The 23,662-nt window shown below is 37.3% G+C and overlaps 1 protein-coding gene across 1 annotated transcript in view; it reads right to left on the minus strand.

Moving 5' to 3' along the window:
- Positions 1-19,257, minus strand: part of SERPINI2 (serpin family I member 2) — a 32,946-nt gene extending 13,689 nt beyond the window's left edge. The window contains exons 1-5 of the mRNA XM_081085247.1: positions 18,984-19,257; positions 13,458-13,688; positions 11,395-11,589; positions 10,929-11,121; positions 474-571 (exon numbers count right to left, since the gene is read on the minus strand). Of these exons, the coding sequence (XP_080941373.1) occupies positions 474-571; positions 10,929-11,121; positions 11,395-11,589; positions 13,458-13,688; positions 18,984-19,227 (961 nt within the window). The 5' untranslated portion in view covers positions 19,228-19,257. The remainder of the gene's footprint in view (positions 1-473; positions 572-10,928; positions 11,122-11,394; positions 11,590-13,457; positions 13,689-18,983) is intronic.
- Positions 19,258-23,662: the final 4,405 nt, after the last annotated feature.

A 23,662-nucleotide genomic window follows, 5' to 3' on the forward strand; every position in this document is an offset into this window, starting at 1 on the left:
AATGTACAAGCTGTAGCATTACAATTTCTAGATTGTGTTCATCATCAAGCATGTTGTGGATGCCTGTTTCATGGGCTCTGATATTACCGAATTAACATTTGCAAATTGGGTTATAAGAGTTTTATTAGCTCTGCTCAGATGAGAGACTCAAAGTTGTAATTCCCATTGTTCAAATAAGAAAATCCGAATAGGGCCGAAATAAAAGCCCGTATAATACTTTACCTACATAGTTTCATTACAAGCATGGTTGGAAGGCTTATCTAACATTCTAACATGCTTTCTGGCTTTCATTAAGGAAAAGTACTTAAATGCAAAATAGAGTGTTTACAGACAGCTCAGCACGATGATGGCATTTACTCATCGTGGGTGTGTTTATTTCCTGGGACCTGGTGCTCTTTCCCTTTTAAAAGCAGTCAGTTAACATGATTACTAAGAAAACATTTAACACGCTGTCAAATTATTTATCGTATTACCTGTTATTCCAGAAAGGTCACAGCCACCACTAAATATTTCTGTTATGTTCAAAGAATACAAAGCTTCTTTGAAGTCCAATTTTTGTTCTACTTTAAATCTGTTTAAAAAAAGAAAGAAAGAAACACTGTCTGCATTTGCTACTTCCATTTTTTTTAATCTATAAAGTGGTTGACTTAGAAGAAATTATATTGTGAAATCTTCTGTTTGCATTACCCCAGTTACATTTCTTCACATTTCCACCATATTTCCCCTGCTCCACTCAGCCATTCTGGGTTACTAATAACTTGTTTTCCAGATAAATGGTTGGTGGGAAGGAGGAAGAGAACACCCTACTTTTTGAGTAATAATTACCCAACTCAACATGGTGAGCATTTTAAGTTTCCAATAGCTTGGCTCATCCCCTACAAGTTTGAAGGTTCCCCTCCAGCAGCCATCTACACTCAGGTGTTTTTCACACCATCCAAGACTCTTCCTGGCAGATGGCCACGATGTGATGAGAGGAGGACAGGAGCCAACAATCCTTGGAGGAAATTGCTGGCTACTGAGGTGCAGCAAGGCCTTCGTCACCTATTTTCCTCCTCCCCATCCATTGTCATAATTGAGGTGACTTCCTTCTGTTGTGAACTCACCTAATATCTTTTCAATAGGCCCAGTAAGTGGTGTAAAACATTGAAAAGGAACAAAATATCTTCCAAATGAAACGAAAGATAAAAATTATAGGAGAAAAACAAAAATGCCCACTACTTCTGATTCCTGGCGGCACCCTGGGAGGCCAAGAGAGGCTCAACCCATTCAGGTCCTTGTCAGGGAATGAGAAGGAATTGACCAGCATGACAGAAAGATTCAGCAAGGCACAGGAAGTTTATTAAAGCGACAGATCACACTCGAGAAGTGAGGGTGGGCGACCTCGGAGAATGAAGAGCACCAATGGGTCTGGGCAGAAGGTCTTTATTAAACGTGGGCCAAGGTGGTCCTCTGCTTCTGAAGCTGGTTGCCAGCAGGAATCACACTTGTCTCTCCTCTCCAGCAATTTCTTTTTGGTCCTCCCAATGAGAGGAGATTGGGGAGAAGGAAGCAGGGAAACAGGTGGTCTGTGAAAGTCCTGTCTGTGATGTTCCAGATAAGGTGGAGAAGGGGACGGCTGGAGCTTGAGACTTTTGTTCCCTGTTCTAACTTTCCTGCCTCGTTTCCAAAGCAGGGCCATAAGTTAGGACTCCAGATTCAGCTCACCTCTCCAAGCTGATGTAAAGAGGGACCTGACACAGAGAATCTCAAAGACTCTTTTAAGCACAGAGACATGATTCCAAGTCAACAGCAATCACTGAACCTCACGTTGGCATTTTAATAATAATAATCCTATATAATAAAAGCCTAGTATGCAAATTTTCCCCTCAACCAAAGACTGGGAGTTTGACCGCTCGCTATGACATGCACTGACCACCAGGGGGAAGCACAGAACATGATGGGCATTGGCAATGCTGTGCTGGCAGCAGGCGGCAGTGGAGGCGCTGCTGGCCTCCACGGGCCCCGACGATAGTGGGACCATGGCAGGATGGTAGAACAGGTGAGTGGGTGGTGCCAGACCAAGGCGTGAGCAAGCGGGAGCCACGTGGGGCCAGATCATCCTGCAGAGGGCAACCAGCAGCAGTGGCTGAGAGCAGGGCCACCGCCCAGCTCCCAGGCGCTGAGGGAGTAAAGGCAGATAGAAATATTAAAATATTTCTTTTAATTATTTTCCTTTTGATGTGCATGAGTATGTGCACTGGGCCACTAGTAATACTACTACTACTACTAATAATAATAATGATAATAATAATAATAATAATAATAAATAACTAATACTCACTGACATTATAGATGCTCAAAGCATCAATTTGCATTTGAAAACCAGGTTGGAACATTTGTTTATGAAAAAAAAAAGTGTGAAGTCCTCAAACAGGGAGCTTTAAATATTCCTACATCAGCCAAATTCCCAGACAACTCCTGCCCATGTTGTTCTGTCTGAGCATTGTTCTGCCCTGATGAGCATTTGCCCGTGTTCTCAGGTTTGGATACAGACACAACTGCTCAAGCACAGGATTCTTGCTTAGCTAACAGGTAGGCCACATCTGGGGCTAGAAATTAACTTGAGCAGTCAGTCTAATTAGATCATTGTTTTAATTGCCAAATACTGAACGAACAAGCTTCCTAATTATAAATTTTCAAAACAATGAATATGCTGTGGCAGAAATGTACTAGACCTAAATTATTTCTGGTAAAATATTGTGCACTTTTGGAAGATGTTAACTCATACCAAACCATAGCTCACTGGCAATGGGCACAACAGGCGCGTTCAAACCTACTGATAATGAGAATAGCTTCTTTTATACCAACTGTTTTCAGCTTCTTTCTCTGAACTTTCAACTAAGAAAGATAATAAGCAGGATAATGGTTTTGAGGGTTTGTTTGTTTTGCTTTGCTTCATTATCACACTCTATTTTTAAACTGAATGGAGTATGGGCTTCTAAAAGGCAGAGAATAAATGTTCCACCTACAAATTGACTGTGTTTTTTTTTTTTATAAAAACACTAGTACTGCAAGACATATTACAAGTTCCAATAATGCCTAATTATCACCACAGTCATTTACGTAACAGTCCTGCTCATAATATAGTCCAATGAAACCTACAGCAATAGAAACCCACTTAACCATTTAATCTACAACCAATTTCTAATTATCCATAATTATTAGAGACATGAATAGCCATATGTAAAGTAGCACTTCCATTAATATAGTTTATAGTTTTTAATCTTCACATAAACCCCAGGAAGTTAGCATTATTATTCCCATTATTATTCCTATTAACATATAAAAAAGTGAAGGTTTGAGAAGATTGATTTTCAGGTTTAAGGTCAGGAGAGGAGACAGAGGTAAGATTCAAACTCAGGTCCATTCCAAGTCAAAGCTAATGTCATAACTCTCATTGCCTTCTAAAAATATATATAATTCAAAATCATAATATATATATATATATATATATATATATATTAGTATATATGTAGTTAACTGTGCATGTGGTTTCATTTTCCCTTTTCCTTGATTTTCCTCTAAACTTGTCAGAAGAATACAGCTAAAGTAAAAGAATGGCAAAAGATTGGATAGACAATAAAAAACTAAATAATCATGAAATGAATGTTTTAGCATACATAAGCAATATCTGTTTGCTTATAAGACATAAATTGACGGCCAAATGCAATCATTGTGCTTAAAAGGGTCTTACCCAGGTAAAAGCTGCAGAAAAGAGAAAAAAAACACGTGAGAATTTCTGTTTTGAGATGGATTCACTCCTGTCTACAGGCCCTACTGTGGATTGGTATTGTGCTTTCCTTTTCATACAAAGCTTTATACCCAGAACTCTTGTTTAATGATAAAAAGCCTTGGTTGGGTCTCCTTTACCATCCTTATCCTTATTATTTGGAAGCCCAGCTTTGAGATAGTGGACTTGATTCATCCTTGGAATGTTCAGTCTTAGAATCAAGCAACCCAAAATTTAAAGCTGCACCCAAGGATAAAAATTTAGTACAATCCTTGACGATGGTGAACCTGGACTACTGTGTCAGTACATAGTAGTTTCTGGTCCCTTTCGAATCAATTACCTTGAAGGGTATGTGTGTGTGTGTGTGTGCGTGTGTGTGTATGTGTGTGTGTGTGTGCGCGCGCACATGTGTGTGTGTGAAAAACTCTATTAGTCTCAGGGTTGAATTGAAAATACGTTCCATTACATATAAAACTTATCTGGACAAAGTTTAATGTAAGCTTGGGACTCCAATTTGTATCCATGTCCAATAGATTAAAGTAAATGAACATTTTGTAATCACTACTGCAGCTGGTCATGACATCTCTATTCTCATATCCAGCCTCATTTTCCCTGAGTTCACTTTATCTCACCCACACACAATTCACATTCACCATCTTACAGATCCACAGCTGGCCACGCCTGGGACTGATTTCTAGCTCAGCAAGAATATGATACTTCATGTCCTATGGTAAGAATTCTCTCTTTTCAAAAGTCTCCTTGCACTGCTGCTCCACATCTTTTATCTTGTTGCTCATTCTACCAGTGATCATTTGCTCTGTTCTGTGCTCTCCCTCATGGCTGCCTCGCATTACACTTGTTTTCTGACTCTTGCAATTTTGGCTCTGCTATTTGTTAGATATGTACCCACAGGCAAGGGGTGTCCCTTATCTATAACCTGAATATCAAAATAGATCTCTATCCAATTTATTGTGGGGAATGAATGAGATATGGTAAAAGGAGAAGCATTTTGAACAGTGTTGACACTGCAATAGATGCTCTATAAAAGTTAAAATTGAGTGAGAATAACAATAAAGACAATAAGAGTTAATAATGAGTACTAACGTTTTTTTACACATTATCTTATACTAGAGGCTCAAGGCATGTAATTCATGCAAGGGCCTTGGCACGAATTACATGCCTAGCAGCCCCGGCTTCATCTGGAAGGTCGTTTGGCTGTCTAGTCTAATTAGCATATTATGCTTTTATTATTATAGATAATCTTAACAACATCAACCTTAAAAAGCATATATTATCATTATCCCTTTTAATAATAAAAAATATTAGGTAAAGTAATTAAATTTATATAGTTAGAAGGTTTCAAAACTCTTGGTCTTCAATATTATGTTCTATTTTCCATAAACTGGTTTCAAAAGTTAAGAAAAGATATTGTGAGATGCCACATCAGTAAATATTTTTTTAAAAAATACCTCTCAGAAATAGTATTACTATTGTTTAGTTATTAGTATACTTTTCAATAGAACTATATATAGTATTTAACAAGTTTAAATAACTGGACTGCCAAAATTTCAATGACAACTATGAAAATTCTCCCAAGGAAATACATACATAACTGTATATACATATACTTGCTAATAATTTCAAGGTCCTTAAGGACTCTCTAAAGTCCCAGTGCACTCCAGAAGTCCATGCTGTCCAGTTAAAGACTGCTACAAAAGAGCAAGAAGTCACAATCCTCTCATTTTCCTAGTAAGTCAAGCTTGGAAACTCAACTCAACTCAACACATTTTACCCATATCTAGTTAGTCACACACTCCAGTGTCTTTCTTCTCCACCAATTCCTTACTATTCCCAGTGAAGCTGCCCCCTTTTAACATTCATTACTCAGTTCCCAAATCATTGCAATAGGTTTTTTTACTGATCTTTTGGGCTTCAGTCTCTACCTCTTTGCCATATCCTGAACATAACTACTATTCAGATTAAAGCAACATGCGTTCATTGAACAGCTACTATTTTTGAAATGTATGCTCTGTGCTGGGGTCACAGAAAGAAACTATTCATAGCTCCTGACCTCAAGAAGTTTACAGTCCAGTGAGGAAGACAAACAAATATAACTGCTATGCAGAAATAAACACAAGGAACAGGGAGAACTTTTCCCACCAGGGAGAAAGGAAGATGCTGTGGGATCTTGCATGAAGAGATCAAAAAAGCTTTCAAAAACTCAAGCTTTGTTTTAAGGACACATAGTAGTGATCCAGAAAAATAGAGGTAGGGGTAGGGGTGGTAGAGAGTTGGGAAAGAGTTCAGACAAGCTATTCAGCATGAACAAAAACGATCCCTCTAAAACACTGCCTTAATACTCCATTATCCTACTTGGAAATTTTCAGTAACTCCCCATTACATGCAGGGCTTACCCATCTTGATTCTTCTAAAGCCCAGCTCAAGTTCTTCCTCTTTCATGAAGCTTTTGTTTACAATTCCAGTTTCTAGTGCTTCTTCTCCCCTCTCCTCTCTCCTTTTTAATAAACCTCCTGGTGCTTATTGATTATACCATTTCTTTTAGAATTTGCTGTGCATTGCTGCATATTGTTAGTAAATTTCTCATGCAAATCCTTCATGACTCCATCTATCTTCTTATGGATAGGCAACATCTTGGCATCTGTCCTAGTTCCATGTCTAGAGTGCTGTCCCAATTAATCTGTGCTTCTGGACAGGAGACAAATTTTCTAACAAGTAGCAGAATAATAAGACTATAAGGCTGTGAGCCAACAAGCATGGGAACTTATCCCATCTCCTAACACTTAGTCAAATGTCAATCAATTTATTTTTTGAATGACTAAGTTTATCTCTGAAATACAAGATATAACCAAGTCAGAATATAGAGCCACAGCATTAAGTATCCTATATAATAAAAGGCTAATATGCAAATAGACCTAATAGCAGAACAACCAAACTGAACAACTGAACAACCGGTCGCTATGACATGCGCTGACTACCGGGGGGCGCTTGTGGAACATGGTGGGCATCGGCAGCAGGCGGCAGAGTGCAGAACATGGCAGGCACTGGCAGTGGCAGGATGGTGGAGCAGGTGAGCGGGGGCGCCAGACCATGGCGGGTCACCGGTCGCTATCATCTGGGCAAGCCTCTAGTAGTTACTGAAAATTCTTTGCTCCCATGTGCTGCGGTCCCACCTGGCACTCATACCTGCTGCCTGTGCTGGCACCATTCCCACCAGCTGCTGGCACTGGAGCTGCTGCTCGCACCTGCTGAAGGCACCTGGCTCCGGTCCAGATTGGTCAGTGCTGTCAATGTGTGCAAGTGGTGGCTGCAGGCCCCGAGTGCCCCTGAGGGCTTCTCCACCTCCCCCTACTCCTGAGGAGCTATTGATCGGGGCAGCAGCCACTGCTTGCACTGGCTGACGGTGCCAGCCCCAATGGCTCCATGCCATCAGTGGGTGCAAGCAGAGCCAGCACTGTCAGTGCGTGGAAGCAGTGGTGGTGGTGGGAGCGGGGCTGCCAGCAGACTGGGGACCAGGGGCTGTTGAAGGAGGGGCAAGGTGGGGGTGCAGAGGATGGGCCGAGACCCACCCCTGTGTCCACTGCAGCCTCACAGCCCACAGTTCCTTTCAAGGTGCACGAATTCATGCACTGGGCCCCTAGTTAAAATATAAATGCTAAATATTTTACAAAGTTAAACTGCTATGTAGATGAAAGTTACTTGTTTATTTACCTTACATACATGTATTAAATGATCACTTTTGCCCATACACATAATCATAAAAACACATACAGAGAAGAATCTGACATAACTCAAATGTATGTTAGACTCTTCAACCTGAGGAAATTTGACTATTAATGTTTATAGGATCCCATATTATATTCAGACAAAGAAAGATGATTATTTTAGCTGCTATCCAATTGCAGAATAATGTCCAAAATTAGATATCTGGTGTGTTACTCATAATAAACACTAGAAAATACCCTAGTATTTTTTAGACTATATCTTGTTGCTCTTGATTCTTAACTAGTATACATCAAAAAGGGAAAGAAGTGTTTCTTAAACAGTAACTAGTCACTCACATGCTCCTTCCTACTATTATTTATATACAAGTAAATATAGATTAACTTTTCTCTCTTTAGCATTTACTAAATTTTGCTACCAAAGAGGCTTTATTTTGACTTAGAATATCAGTATTTATTATAGTTGGTGTTATGGGCTGAACTGTGTCCCTCTTTATATGTTGACTCTCTAATCCCTGACACCTTATAATGTGACCTCATTTGGAAATAGGGCCATTGCAGATGCAATTAGTTAAGTTTATATCAGACTGGAATAGAGCAGGCCCTTAGTCTATTATGACTGGAGTCTTCATAAGAAAGGAGAATGCCACAGGAAGAGGGATGACCACGTGATGACAGGCATCTATAAGCAGAACAACAGCAAAGATGATGAGTCACCACCGGAAGCTGAGAAGCAAGGAAGGATTGTGCAGAGTTTCAGAGAGAGCATGGCCCAGTAGACACCTCGATGTTGGCCCTCTAATCTCCAGAACTGTGAGAGAATAAGTTTCTGTTGTTTTAAGCCATCTTGTTTGTGGCAATTTGTTACAAGAGCTCAAGCAAACATATCTGATTAAATTGTTTCAGTTTTACCTAAATCTTCATTAGTTTGAAACCATAATGCATCCATTCAGATATAAAAGAACCACAGCACTGAGTAATAAAATATAAAATTGTCAGTCTACTCAAAAGTATTTACTGAGCCTGTGTAGGGAATCAGAACAGAGGTCGGAGAGAGAAATTCAGATTTAAAAGACATGATAATGAAGGACAAATAAAAAAGAGAGAAAAACATTGAAAATAAAACTCAGATAAGCATTCTTTGAGAGCAGAAAGAAAAAGGGGGAAGATAGGGAGCAGGAAACTTTTACAGAGAGAGAAAAATAAATAGAATAGTGCCACAAAGGTTAAAAAAATATTTTCAAGAAAAGCAGAATGGTTAATAATATTTGAATCAAGAGCCCAGAGTTAGGATGAGAAAATGGGCTATGTCTTACTCCAGGACATTATAAAAGGTAGAAGGAGAGATGATTAGCAAAGACAGACACATTTTGAGGTAAAGGGTAGAGTGGTGAGTTTGTATGATGATCTGCTTTCTTTAAAAAACAGGAAGTTGAGACATATGTTTCTTGTAAGAGAAATCACATAAAGTAGTGCATGTAGATAGAATAATGGTAAAATTTTGATGTGGTGTGGGTGTTAGAAAAGTCTTATAAATGTGGAGTCCCAAGTCCCAGCCTTGGTGAGGCCAGAAGTGACTGCTTTCTGGGTTTTGCTAAACAAAATCAGTAGCTGAGCAGCAGCAGTGGTTTTTTAGTGGATTCAGGATTGAGACTGGTTGGGGAAAGAATTGAGAGCAATAAAGACCTGAGGACAAAAACACTAAAAATGGTTGGTGAGAGAATGGTTGAAATAACTAGGTGGATCTTGATTAAGTGGAAAAGAAGAGAAAAGCCAAGAGGTTTAAGAGACCAAGTGGCAGGAAGAAGGGCACACAGACCACATAAACCTTGATGAGTTTGAAGAAAAAAAAATTATATATATATATATATATCTCCCTAATATGCAAATATCCCTAATATGCAGAACAACTGAACAACCGAATAACCGAACAACCAGTTGCTATGAAGTGCACTGACCACCAGGGGGCACGTGCGGAACATGGCGAGGATCGGCTTCAGGCGGCAGAGCACAGAACATGGTGGGCATTGGCCACAGTGGGATGGTAGAGCAGGTGAGCAGGGGCGCCAGACCAAGGTGGGGTGCTGGTCACTGTCATCGGGGCCTCTGCTGGTTACTGAAAATTCTTTGCTCCAGTGCAGCGCCATCCTGCCCAGCACTCACACCTGCTGCCGGCACTGGCTCTGCTTGCATCTGCTGCCAGTGCCAGAGCCACACTTACACCTGCTGCCGGCACCCGGTACAAGCCCCGAATGCTTGGCACTGTCAGCAGGTGCAAGCAGCGGCTGCTGGCCCCAATCGCCCCTGAGGGCCTCTCCACCTCCCCATGCTCCTGAGGGGCGATTGGGGCAGCAGCCACTGCTCGCACCTGCTGACGGCGCCAGCCCCAATCACTCTGTGCAATCAGTGGGTGCTGGCGCCATCAGCACATAGAAGCAATGTCGACAGGAGCGGGACTGCCAGTAGACAAGGGACCCAGGGCTTTGGTGAGAGGGGCCGGGTGGGGACAGAAGAGATGGGCCGAGATCTGCCCCTGTGCCCACCACAGCCTCGCTGCCCACAGTTCCTTTCAAGGTGCACGAATTCGTGCACTGGGCCCCTAGTTAGAAAAAAAGGACAGGTTATAGTCTATTAGATGTCTGTTTCTTTAAAAATTAAGAGTATAAATTAATTTATTTGGACACATCTTATCTCTGAAATCTCTCCTGTCTGCTAGAAGTATAATATTGAGACACTAGAGGCCCAGTGCATAAAATTCATGCACTGGAAGGGTCCCTAGCAGCTGCTGGCTGCCAGTTGGGTACTCTCTCCCTTCCCCCGGCTGGCCCTTCCCCCTGGTTGAACTCCCAGATGGTCGAAGGAACAGTTTGTATACTATGCTTTTATTATATAGGATTGTTGCTTACTGAGCGTGACTTTGCAATTTCCATTTTGTACTGACTATGTAAAACTGACCTAGGAGTCTGGGTATAACTCAATGACTGTTAGAGCATTGTCTGTCAAAGGTGATTTAGCATGTCTTTTAATTATATAGTATCATAAGTGTTTATTTTTCTTAAACATAATAGAAGATAAATATTTTAAATTCTAATCATGAAAAAATGAGAAAAAATAACTTTGTATAATAAAAGAATAATAATTTCTTTTAATCCTAGCATTCTAGTTTGAAGAGTTACATTTCTTCATCCCTTTGAGAGAATAATGGGGCACTTAAACTCAGTCCTCCTCATGACAAAGCAATGCTGGCAATGTGCAGACCTACCTTTGTATCCATAACATGGAGTAATACTTCCACTTGCATCTTCCTTTTCACTTCTGTCTAGTCTTTCCAAGCATTTATTATCGCTGAGCTGACTGACTGAATTCAAATTCCTCCATAAGTGAAAACATAAGAACCAGAATAATAAAATATTACCAACCTAGGAAGGCTTATTTCCACTTCCTCTTCTTGCACCTCAGAAAACCATTTCAAGATTAGATCGGCAGTAATTTGTTTTTCCATGTCTTCTATGTTCACCTCTTCTGCAGGAAGTATAATGACTAAGCTGAACTCATCACCTTTATAAGGTAATTCCAAAACCTGGTACTTCATGGAGGAATCAGAAAAATAACCTGCAATAGAGAAAATAAAATATGAAATATACTTGGCAATTCCCAAAGCCATGCTTTCAGTGGTTCTCAACCTTCTTAATGCCACGACCTTTTAATACAGTTCCTCATGTTGTGGTGATTCCCAACCATAAAATTATTTTCGTTGCTACTTCATAACTATAATTTTGCTACTGTTATGAATCGTAATGTAAATATCTGATATGCAGGATGTATTTTCATTGTTCGCGACCCACAGGTTGAGAACAGCTGCTAGAGGGTGATTCCCCATATTACCATATTTTGTTCTCAAAAGAGCCTTCATCATTGGAATTTTGACTGTTCCACCATCTTTCTTAGTGAAATTCATCAGCTCTGTGCCCTCTTTTCTGAATTTTTGTTTCCAATCCCCCTTGAAATAAATAGCGTTCACCAGGATAAGCCGAGTCAGAGGGCCAAATTCCTCCCCTGAAAACATGCCTTTAATTTTTCCTGTAAAGGGAGTGGAAGAAGAGGCAGGAAGAAATATGCAATAGCTTAGTGAAAATGCTTTAATCAAATTAAAACAAATATTTATTTTGCAGATCACTTGTGAACAGGGTGCTTCTTACCTAAACATAGCAATTTTGAAGATAAAGAGGAGCACTATTAAATATTGTACTTAGAAATAGCTAAAAACAGGATTTCACTGGGAAACATGAGATACAGATCGTCTTAGGCAAATTTGAACTGACCTAGTAATGAATTCTCTTTAGAAAGATTATTTCTGTAATTTGCTTTGCAGACAGAAAGAACAAAAACTCAGCATCCCTTCCCGCATGGCTACTGGTATTTTCAAAGTTTATTTCAAGATTCACCAGTAGGTCAATCAGAATTACTAAGTTAATGGTACACTCAACCTTCTACTCTTGCAGCTACAGTCACTGACTATTGGAAGAGACAAGTATGGAGCTGCCAGAATGATTTTCTGTCCAAAAAAACAGAAATGAATATTTTAAACTTGTGAGACCAAAGCATGATTGGGTGCCACGGAGCTGCCTAGGGATGTGGACACAGCGCACCACACCCATCTCATGTTTTCAACTTATGGTTCCCTAAATGAGGCTTCCCATAAAGAATGCAGTAGCATCTTACACTATCACAACTTTTATAGCAGAATAAATAAGCAAAGAAACAGACTATTGTACATTGAGGGCCAGATGTATGCTTGTCACTACACATACAATAATCCTGAAATTTTAATAACATCTTCATTTTAAATGAGACATAGCTTAGAACCTGTTAAAACTTGAACTCAGATGTATAACTTTAAACTTGTGTTCTTTCTACTGTGCCATGTCGTAGACCCTTTGGAAATTTTGCTAAATTTTTAAATTTGTGTTTAATTTAAAATTAAGATTACCATGTTTATAATAGGACTACCAATATTTATTATTAAACATTAACACATCCAATGAAGATGTATTAGTTATTTATAGTATATGTGGGGGTGGAAGCATTTAGGATTGACAGATCTAATATCGGGCCAAAGATATTATTCCTGTTGTCATACTTTAAAAACCTATATTTTAACAAAAATTATGATTAAAATTATTCCATTAAGAATTCAGCACAATTCACCATAGCTAAGATCTGGAAACAGCCTAAGTGCCCATCAGTAGATGAATGGATTAGAAAACTGTGGTACATCTACACGATGGAATACTATGCTGCTCTAAAAAGGAAGGAACTCTTACCATTTGCAACGTCATGGATGGAACTGGAGAGCATTATGCTAAGTGAAATAAGCCAGTCAATGAAGGAAAAATACCACATGATCTCACTCATTCATGGATAATAGAGACCATTATAAACTTTTGAACAATAATAGATACAGAGGCAGAGCTGCCTCAAACAGATTGTCAAACTGCAGCGGGAAGGCCGGGGAGGGTTGGGGGGCAGGAGGTAGGGGGGTAAGAGATCAAGTAAAGGACTTGTATGCATGCAAATAAGCATAACCAGTGGACATAAGACATTGGGGGATAGGGGAGGCTAGGGGACTGTCTAGGGCGGGGGGATAAAATGGACACATATGTAATACCCTTTGTAATACTTTAAGCAATAAATTAAAAAAAAAAAGAATTCCACAAATAGGTGTCTTTTTTTAAAAAAAAAAGTATCTGTGTACTTTTCAAAGCAGCTCACAATTTCTCTCTCGGTTTTACAACTGAGTATTAATTTGAATAGCAGGGAAGAGAAATAAGAGATTTACCCCTCTGGGCTAGTTTAGTAGGAAAATATTCAACCTTTGTTTACTTTAAGATATTAAAACCCATGAATACAATGTCAAATAATGATTTTATGAAAATGGGAAACTTTACCATCTGTTTTGCTTTCTACCCAGGCACTTATTGTCTCTGCACAAGCCTTTGCATTCTGAAAGTCCACTAGTTTTATGGCACTCTGAAAAAATTTCTCGTTGCCATGGAGATACTGTTCTTTCACAGTGAATCCTTCTTGAAGGTAGAGGGCATTGGCAAGATTAAATGTAAATTCTTGTTTTTTCTTTGAGATGGCAGAGAAAAATGACTTCAGTGCAGAAAATTCTTCTCCTAAAAAATAATTACAATGTATACTGACATATTGAAAACATAAAAACAACAGCTTTTCAGCTTTGCTTCTAAGCAATCTGATTCATATAACTACTTTTATGCACCCTTAGGTATAACTAATAATCCTTTCTAATTTAGTATAAATATTTTAAGCATTTCTCTCCTAGAATATGCCTTTCCTAGAGAAATCAGCTCTTAATAGTAAAAAAACATAATGTCTGTGTAAAATTAAAATTTGTGTAAAACAAGAATACACGTTTAAATAGTCTGAAGGAAACCCTTTATAGTCAAATTCAGCTTATTTTTAGTTGTTGGAAATTTATATTTAGAACTTCATTTTTTGCATGATATGTGATATTTATAAAAGGAAAATGCTAATAGGTGCTGATGGGGGGTATGACAGTGATTAGAATTCTCTTCAATGTTACTTTTATTTCAGCTTAAGAATTACTCCCTTATGAACAACTGTACCTGTCCAAGATTTGAAATTTACTAGGCAACCCATATAATTATCTCTAGAGTTGCATAATGATCAGAATTGCCTATTTCTTCAGGTTCATGAATCTGCATACTTTGGTTTTCTACATGAACAATAAAAACCTTTAACCATCCCAACTATAACTACTAACCAAATGAGTCCATCAGAATCAGCTAAGACTCGCCACTGGCCTATTATTTATCGTTGGATCATCCTGACCACAGTGTTGTCAGGAAGGTGTTTGTGCCTATGAGAGTATTCTGTGATTTTTGCTTAGTGGCTTCCTATTCATTACCAAAGGGCCCCAATATTTTTCATTCCCTTCTGCCTTCATCCTGAAACTCCATCATGTAGTCTGGGAACTGTATTTCAAACTAAAGGCTTATTCAGGGCCTCTGTTATATTTTCAGTTAAATACTGAAAATACCACTTTCATAGTGTTAAAGTTGGATATATATAATTCGTTTCTATTGAAGCAACATAGATAGTTTACCATTTTTAAGAATGCCCATTGAATAAAGAGATTTAAAAATTATTACTGAGAGGAACTTCTCAGTGTCTACTGGACATAGGCATGTGTGTGTACGTTTGTGTGTATGTTTGTGTGTGTGTGTGCATGTAAACAATTTATCAGCCCATAGGGCATCTTTGTGTGAATAGGAACAGATGCCTTTCCTGTGGGGCTATAACCCCATGGCCTCTTATCTTGTCCAGCCAAGTGGAGGCTACATTTCAGTCCCTACTTGCCTCTCTTTCCTCCTCTCTTGTGTAGCTACAGCCTACACCACCACACAGGGGGCTCTGGAAAGCATATTACATTACATTTCAAACTATAATTCCCCATTTATGAACACAGACATGAAAGATTTTAGATATGAAAACTTCATCTGAAAAATTTGGGTAATTCTCTACAACCCTGGAATTCCTTACATAAAGAAGGGAAAAAAGTTCATCTATTTTCCTTGCTTATGCAGTGATTTCAAATGCGATCATTTCTTGTTATTTGAAGCCAAGCAAAATGTCTCAATAGCCAGGAGGCTACAAAAAAGACTTCCTGAGTAAAGGCATGAGAGCTTCTCTAAAAGAAAAGTGGCAAAATTTGAAACCAGTCTTCAGGAACTTGTTCTTCATCTTTAAAGTAATGGGGGGGGGGGGGGGGGCGGGGCGGGGGAGAGGAGAAGGGAAGAAAAAAATACTTCCAGCTCATTTGTCAGAGCAACTAGATTTATGTCATGTACTTAAGGTCCAAGACTGTGTGACAAACAGTCAGCTGCCCTTTGATAAATCACTGGACTCAGAAGTCAATAAAAATCTGTCACAAAGTAGTACAAGTTTGGAGGAGAATATAAAGTTATCTGCAGTACAAATTTGACTTAATTTACAGTTTAATAACCGCTTTCAGCATAGACAAAAAAGAATACATATTCATGGCTCCTAATAAGCTATGAAAACAAGTTTAATTTCCTAAAATAGAGCCACAGAAAACCTACAAGCCATAGGGTGAATATGACTTTTAGTTTGGTTGTACCAGACCTCCAGAAAATGTTCTAAACTTTAGTACATGTTTACTTCTCTTGCTATGAAGGGCCCAAAGGCCAATTGTGAATGCAATGTGACAGATCCAAAGATGAAAACAAAGAGGGTTATGGGATTGTAGATTATTTTAGCCAAAAGAGCCATGTAAATCATCTCATCCAAAGTCCTATTTTCCTAGGGAGGAATCTAAATTCCAGAGAGATATAGAAACTTGAGAGGTGCCAAGTCCCAAGGTCATTTGATTGCAGAGCTGAGTCAGGAATTCATGCCTACTGTCTGGTTCCATAACGTTCTTGTAATAAAGAAGCACCTTCATATTAGTCTTTGATTAGTAAGCAAAATTATTACAGGCAGAGAAAACTGCAGCATTATCAGTGGTTCAGTAAAATGGGGAAGGTAAATTCTGGGCAGATGTCTTGGCCGTGGGGGAAAGGAGAACCGAGGACACTGAGAGCCCCCGTGGGGGTGGATGCCCGTCTGTAGAATAAGTGGGTGTTCGTGTGAAACAGATGGCAGCATAAAAAGTGAACTATAGACTGATTCAACAGAGTGCACCTTTTGATAATCACTGGGAATGAAAGGCAGGGCCAGGGCTAAGATGAGTGGATGAGACACTTTCCTTGAGAATAAAATTGAAGGAGATGCCAACAAACTCAATAATTAAGATAAATAATACCTTATTGTAATGTATAGCTTAGAAATTAGTATTGATTTAAATAAATTCATGATGAGCAAAATAATAAAAACTGTAAATAAAGACAGGATCATTATTAGTGATATTTCTTTCTGCCTCAGGTTCCAATATGGCTGTTCCAGGAACTACCTTCCTACGCGTCACACTCTTCCCCTGTCTTTAGTGCCATTTTGTTCTTCTTTCTCCAGACCCCATTGACATTTTATATATATAATTGATTTCAGAGACGAAGGGAGAGAGAAAGAGAGATAGAAACATCAATGATGAGAGAGAATCACTGTACGCCCCCTACTGGGTGTTAAGCTCACAACTGAGGCATGTGCCCTTGACCGGAATCGAACCCAGGACCTTTCAGTCCGCAGGCTGACGCTCTATCCACTGAGCCAAACCGGCTAGGGCCCCCAAAAACATTTTATCCACCTTCTTGCACTCTCACTGCTTTCTCCTTAATTCTGTCTCTTTTTTCTTTACTCTTTTTTATTTTTCAAACCTTTACCCTTTGGGGCTGATCTTCCTTTTCTTTTTGCAGCTTTCTTCCATCAGTGCCCCCTCTCTCCCTTAACAAAGCATAACCGAAAACAAGTTTGGTACATCTTATTATATGTGTTAAAATGTTAATGCTTAATTGTCCATCAATATTCTTCCAAAAAATACAGGAATTTTTATTATTGTTCTTATGATCTATAACCTCCCTGAATCATTTCCAGAATTAGTTCTGGGCAAGTTACTTAACATTCCTTTGCCTTAGTGTCCATCAGTGTTATGTCTACCTCTCAAAATAATTGTGAAAATTAAATGAGACCATGTAGATCAAGCATATAAAATAGTGACAGCTAATATATATACATATATGTGTGTTTGACAGTGCCATCATTATTACTATAATTATTATCACATTCACAATCCTGAGTTGTTAGAACATCTGTGTTTGTAAGATTAAACCCATTTAAAATAATTTAGATTTTTGGAGGCTCTAATTTACTAATTCCTCACGGAATTAACTTTACATATCTTCATAAATGTTCTATTAACCTTCCAAAGCAGTATCATGTGATTCAAATGTTTCTGGGACTGTGTAGTGGGATTTGCTGAAATTAATATAGACAGCCAAGACTAAATCTGAAACGTAGTGGCTTCCTTTTACATTATTCACAAAGGGAAACTCTTGCAATTAACTTGACTCTCACCAACTTCTTTTTTCCTTTGTTTAAAATGATGCAAATAAAACCTTGTAAAGAAGAAAAACAAATTCCTCAATAGAACTGCTCTGTGCTAAGGCAATATACTGAAATTAGTTGTGGTGAATTAAAGTCCCAAATCAAAGACCTGGGTGTTTCCTCTAATGTTCATGACATATTATCTGACAGAGATGTTAAAGTTTAAAATTAGAATTATTACAGAAATTGAAAGTACAAGGTAGCCAGGGAAATGGGGTGCCAGCACTAAAAGTTAGGTACACTAATGCAGATAAACCTTTGGGAGACTCCAAAACAACAACCACGCACATGTACAAAGGCCTCTGAAAGGTGTTTGTGTGTGTGTGTGTGTGTTTTTCCCAATTTTTCTTTAAAAAGTATTAACTAAAGAAACTTTTAAAATATATACATTAATGCTTTTTCTTGGTCTCATTTAAGTGCAAAGGTTAAATTTTACTTAGAAAACTAATTTTAAAAAGTTAATGAGATAGAGATAAACACAAAGATTTCTGGGTGAGGATGCTCATTGAAGCATTTTTATAGGAGAAGTATTGGAAACAACCTAATGAAGAAGGGTTGAGTAAGTAATGATATGTCTTTAAGAGGCAATAAAAGGCAACAATAAAAAATTATATTCTGAAGCAGTTACATGCTATGAGAAAATGATCACAACATAGTAAGTGATAATGGAAGAGTATTTATGTGTACACCAGAGGCCCAGTGCATGAATTCGTGCACGGATAGGGTTCCTCAGCCTAATCAGTGATCGGGGCAATTAGGGCTGACCAGAGATGTCTTGCCCAGTCCCAATCAGGGCCCATTGGGGCTGGTTGGCTGGGGGGAGGGACCGAAGGAGGTTGGCCGGCTGCAGGAGGTTGGCTGGCCGTGGGAGGTTGGCTGTGGGAGCGCACTGACCACCAGGGTACAGCTCCTGCATTGAGTGTCTGCCTCCTGGTGGTCAGTGCATGTCATAGCTACCGTTTGGTCATCTGGTCGTAATGGTCACTTAGGCTTTTATATATATAGATATACATGTATGGGTATATATATGCATATACACAAACACACATATACACAAAATTTATTCTCAGTTAATTAAAGCTATCTAAAATAGGGCAGAATAAAATAATCAGATATACTAGTACTCACAATTTTATATCTGTATAGAATTAATTTCTTAATAAATTATTTTTGTAATGTTTTTATTAGGAAACAATTATAAATGAATGGGTATTGTTTACATTATAATTGTCCATTTTATTATAAATTTGTACTTTTTGCAACATTTTTTATTTGTTAAAGTTATATGACCATGAACTTCTCTCTAATATTTTAAAAATAAATTGGGCCAGATCTCATCTAGTACAAATAATCATATGTAAGAATCTTACCAGTTGAGGTTTCCTGAACTTTTAAAGTTTGTCTTATCTGCTGGTATGCTTTTCCTTTTGCTCCCAGTTGTACCATTCCAAGAATCAAAGTTGTTCCAAGTGGGGAAAATACAATGTTGTCCTTTTGAGATGAACAAACAGCTTGATAAAGATCCACTGCAAATTCAGTATTTCTCTGAACCAAGGGTTTTGAGGCTTGACTTCCAGAAAAAGTCAATAGGAGAATCCACACGATCTTAAACATTTTGACCTCTGTGCATTAATTCAAAACTTATTAGCTTTCAAAGTAACCAGAGTTTATCATCTCACACTCAAAGAAACTTCCTACCTATTAGAATTTTCTGTCTTATTAGGACAAATTACCCCAAAAGCATTTTACTATTATCTATTAAGAAGAATAGGCCATGTGTTAATGGTATTTTTCAATATTCCTTTAAGAACCAGTTCAACATATATAGCAGTTTCTTAAAATCAAAAGAAGAATTATGATTCTGGGGCAGTATCAATATAGTAGTACTATTTTTAAATGGATATATGATACACTTTTTCTATATATTCCCATGGTTTTACATAGAATACTTGTAACTCTGACATCAAGGGAACCTTCTGTCCAGACTACTCTATAGATCAAAAACAGAAATGGAATAAAAAAATGAACACACTCCGATGTGGTTTTAGACCTATAATATTAAAAAGTTAATGTATTCTAAATCAATTAAATAATTTGGCTAACTTTTTACAACAGTAAAAGTTATGGAATTTGTAGAGCAAAATACCCCAAAACCCACATGTAATTTTCCAAAGGGAGAAAAGAAAACTCTGAAAACTATAAACAAAATTATCACCAAATATAAATGGTACATCAATAGAAAAAGAGAGCAATATTTTTTAAAAAATCAAAGAACAATTTGACAAATAACAAAGTAAGAAAGCTGCAATTGAAAACTATAACCGGGTCACAACAACACTAATGACACCTTATTAAAGTGCTCTCCACTAAAATTGCAGAAAATTCAACCCTGAGTACATCTAGAGCTGAGTGAGTTCTTGCAATTTTGCCAGAGACTTGGAGGCAAACTGACTCTGAAGGTCTCTTAAATTTTACTAACACTATTTTTTCCCTACAAATAATATATTTGAGTAGCCCGTAATAATTCCTAGTCGAATAGATTACTAGGAAGTAATTTTTATTGGGGGTAAAGATAAAAGCCTTTGGAATACTGTGTTGTTAAACTTAAATAATTGAAGAACTATGTTTCTAGAGTGTTTTATAGACCATCAGGGTGGTCACCATGACCCACAAGTGAGTTAAAAGTCATTAAGATCACTGTTATATATAAAGATTACCAATAGTAAAATATTCTCCAAAACTAAGCTGCAGAGTCATTATCCAGATATTTCAAATTATTTTCTAATTTATATAGGTAAATTTTACATGCTTAGGTATAGAATTTGCAAAGAAAAAGGAGCTCTAAGTTCAATCCAAAGAATTGTTAGAAAATAATGTTTTGTTAAACTAAAAATATGCATACATATATCCCATCAAGCAAATGCTTTATCAAGGATTAGATTGGTACCTAAGGTTGTTAGTAGTAGTGGAACAATAGTAAAAGCTAACACAAAGTAAATTTCTGCATATCATTTTCTAATATATTCACTATCTCAGAAGATTTCTGTCCAAAATATTAGTTTGTAGATACGTAGTCACAATGTTATCAGTACTTTTAAGTCACCAAGTGGTAATCCATTAGGCACATCTTTATGTTCTTGATTTGTTTTAGAATGATAAACACTATTATGAAGGATGTATTTTTACCTTTATAGTTAAATCAGGAAGTTATCCTTTCATTGTTATTAATAATCTTAATAACTAAAATATACATTCTTTGAGCATCAATTTCTCATAGAAAATTTCTAGGTACTTAGTAAATTATAAGCTCACACAAAATGCTGATTTTAAAAATTGACTTACCTCAGTGGCTTTTGGATCATATCTCATTAGAAATCACAAAGTACTAACGAACTAAACAAACTGACGAATAGTCCTATAAGAATGCAATATTCAAATTTATAGTGACATATTTTAAGGAGAATAAAAGTAATGCGTTAACTTGACAAACTTAAATAATATCTACTAAAGTGAATTGAAATACTAGTCTTACCTTATTAAACACTCACAATTAATATTATTGCATATATACTTCATTCAAGAGCTATTTAATTTTAAGGTACTTACTCAAAATTTGCTTCTGATCGTTGACGGTTATGTTATGTCTGCTGAGAAACACTAGTACATGGGACGCCTGACTGGTCAAGGCCAACTCTATTTATCTTGAATGTTCCTAGATTAATTCCTCTAAAACCAAAGCAGGTGTTCACCACATTTGAATGAAAGGTCTGATATGATCAGGTTAATGATCAATGATAAAATATGCAAGAACTAAGAGAGAAAGCAATACTAGAATTTTAAAAGATCATGAAGTTTATATGATTATTTCAAGTCTTTTATAATAAGTAGAAGCAGAATTTGGAAGAATGTGCCAGTGCCTGTAAATTTGCTAGTAATTAGCTCTTTTTGCTTCTCATAGGAATCCTACATCAGAATACCAATGTATTCTATCATAAATATTTCCAAATACCTATGACAAAAAAGAATAAAGCTGAATCAAGTCCAGAATGCAGAGAGACAAATTACTGCTGCATTTAGAGCACTCAACAATTCATCAAATTATACAACAGAGGAATTTCCTACGGATAGAAGGCCCATTTGAATCCTTAGGGAAAAATTTGGATATTAAAGAAATATAATCTTTATGTTGAACAAAAAGACCAGTTTAAGATTATAGCTTTACCAAATTACATCAAGATATTACTATTAAACGTAAGTAATTTGATAGTTAACATTGGTGTTATATTTACCAGTATTGGCTCTTAACATTTTACATGATTTTTTCTACAAACAGTTCATTAATAAAAAGTGGATGCGTAATTGTATAGGTTTTGATCTCATTGTTCTAGTTCAAATCAATAACGTCAATGGCAATCAGATATTAAATAACTGGCCTCTGAGAAGAGGAGTGGAAAATTTGTTTCAGTTACCATTAAACAAATATTTACTATTGATTACTAAATGTAATATTACTTCTGATAAAGCTATGAAAAGTAAGTTAAATGAATGTATATGCCTTTAAAGAATTTTTTGTAAAAAAAGCTTTTTCAAGGATCCCATTAGCATCTTTCAGTGTCCTAGGGATATAGCTTAATATCAGGCTTGAGAAGCCTGATGACCGATGTCAGTCATAGTATTTAATTTACTAAAATGTTTAATTGCCCATCTAAGCATCTCAGAATGTTTTCTAAATGTTGGGTTGCTCTCTAATATCACTTACTCTGATGTAAGCAAGCTCATTTGCAGCTTTTAATATAACACTGTTAGAGGTTGTTTTCCAAAATCACAGTTATGCAACATAAGAACACAATCATTCTTCTGTTCTACTCTGCAATTCATAAATAATAAATCCGAATGTCTAAGACTATCATTCAATCAGTGCTTTTCTACCCGTGCAGTGGCACCAGCAAACATCCATCACAAGTACACTTGGTTACCAAATTATTGTGTCTACAGTGTTCAGGTCATAATGTGACTTGCCCAGGAACAGGCCATTATTTTTCCTTCCAATGACAGAGACAGACACTCAGTCTTAGTAAGATCATTTAATGAAGTTGTTCTGTAAGGACCTTATGTTAGAGCAGTTCAAGCAGACTGTCCATTTTCCTTTCTTATAGGGAGTAAAAAGCAGCAGCCATGAATTTCTCCTCCCTGGTTTAAGCTTTTTTTAATAAGACAATAAAGATACCACAGTTGTCCTTAAAATATTACTGCAAACCTTTAAATATTTTTATAAATCTGTTTCTTCTGTAACTCAATTTTGCACCTAGAGCATTGGGGGAAAAATAGTAGGAAGGGGTTACAGGTTCAATCTCATTATCCTTCTAATTAGCATTTAGTAGCATTTTGTAGTTTTTTTTAAGTAAACATGTATTTAATTCCAAACTTTAAAAAAACACACAATCAAGTGTTTTGATTAATAAATAAAGGACTTAAAAGTTATTTTTTTCATTGATTAATTTCAGGTATTTTTTCCCTCTGCCAGTTCACTCTATGTATATTTTGTGTGATAAGAGGAAAATGTTCTGAAAAGATAACAGGTTAAATTATATTTAGTGTAAATCTTTATATAACAAACAAAATAGCCTACTGAAAAGTATGGGACTCTTTTTATTGATTTTAGAAAGAGGAAGGCAAAGAGAGAGAGAGAGAGAGAGAGAGAGAGAGAGAGAGAGAGAGAGAGAAACATTGAAAGGTTGCCTCCCCACCGTATGTGTCCTGATTAGGGAATCCTGCGCCCGACAGAGAATCTAGCCTGCAGCCCTTCAATGCACAGGAGGATGCTCCACCAATTGAGCAACCCGAGCCAGGGTTGGCACATCCTATTTTAATGTGACGAGTTCTTTTCACTGTAGAAAAATGAGTCTTAAATAATTAAACCTAAATGTTAATTTCAGAAATAGCATATAAAGTCTTCAGTTCTTTTAACATTTGATAAGTGAGACCCTGATACCAGCTTAACATAGCTAGATGCTGTAAGTTGTAAAAGAGTAAGACATAATTAAATGTT

The sequence above is a fragment of the Myotis nattereri genome (assembly GCF_964212035.1).
Source record: "Myotis nattereri genome assembly, chromosome: 3".
In the NCBI taxonomy this organism is placed as follows: Eukaryota; Metazoa; Chordata; class Mammalia; order Chiroptera; family Vespertilionidae; genus Myotis; species Myotis nattereri.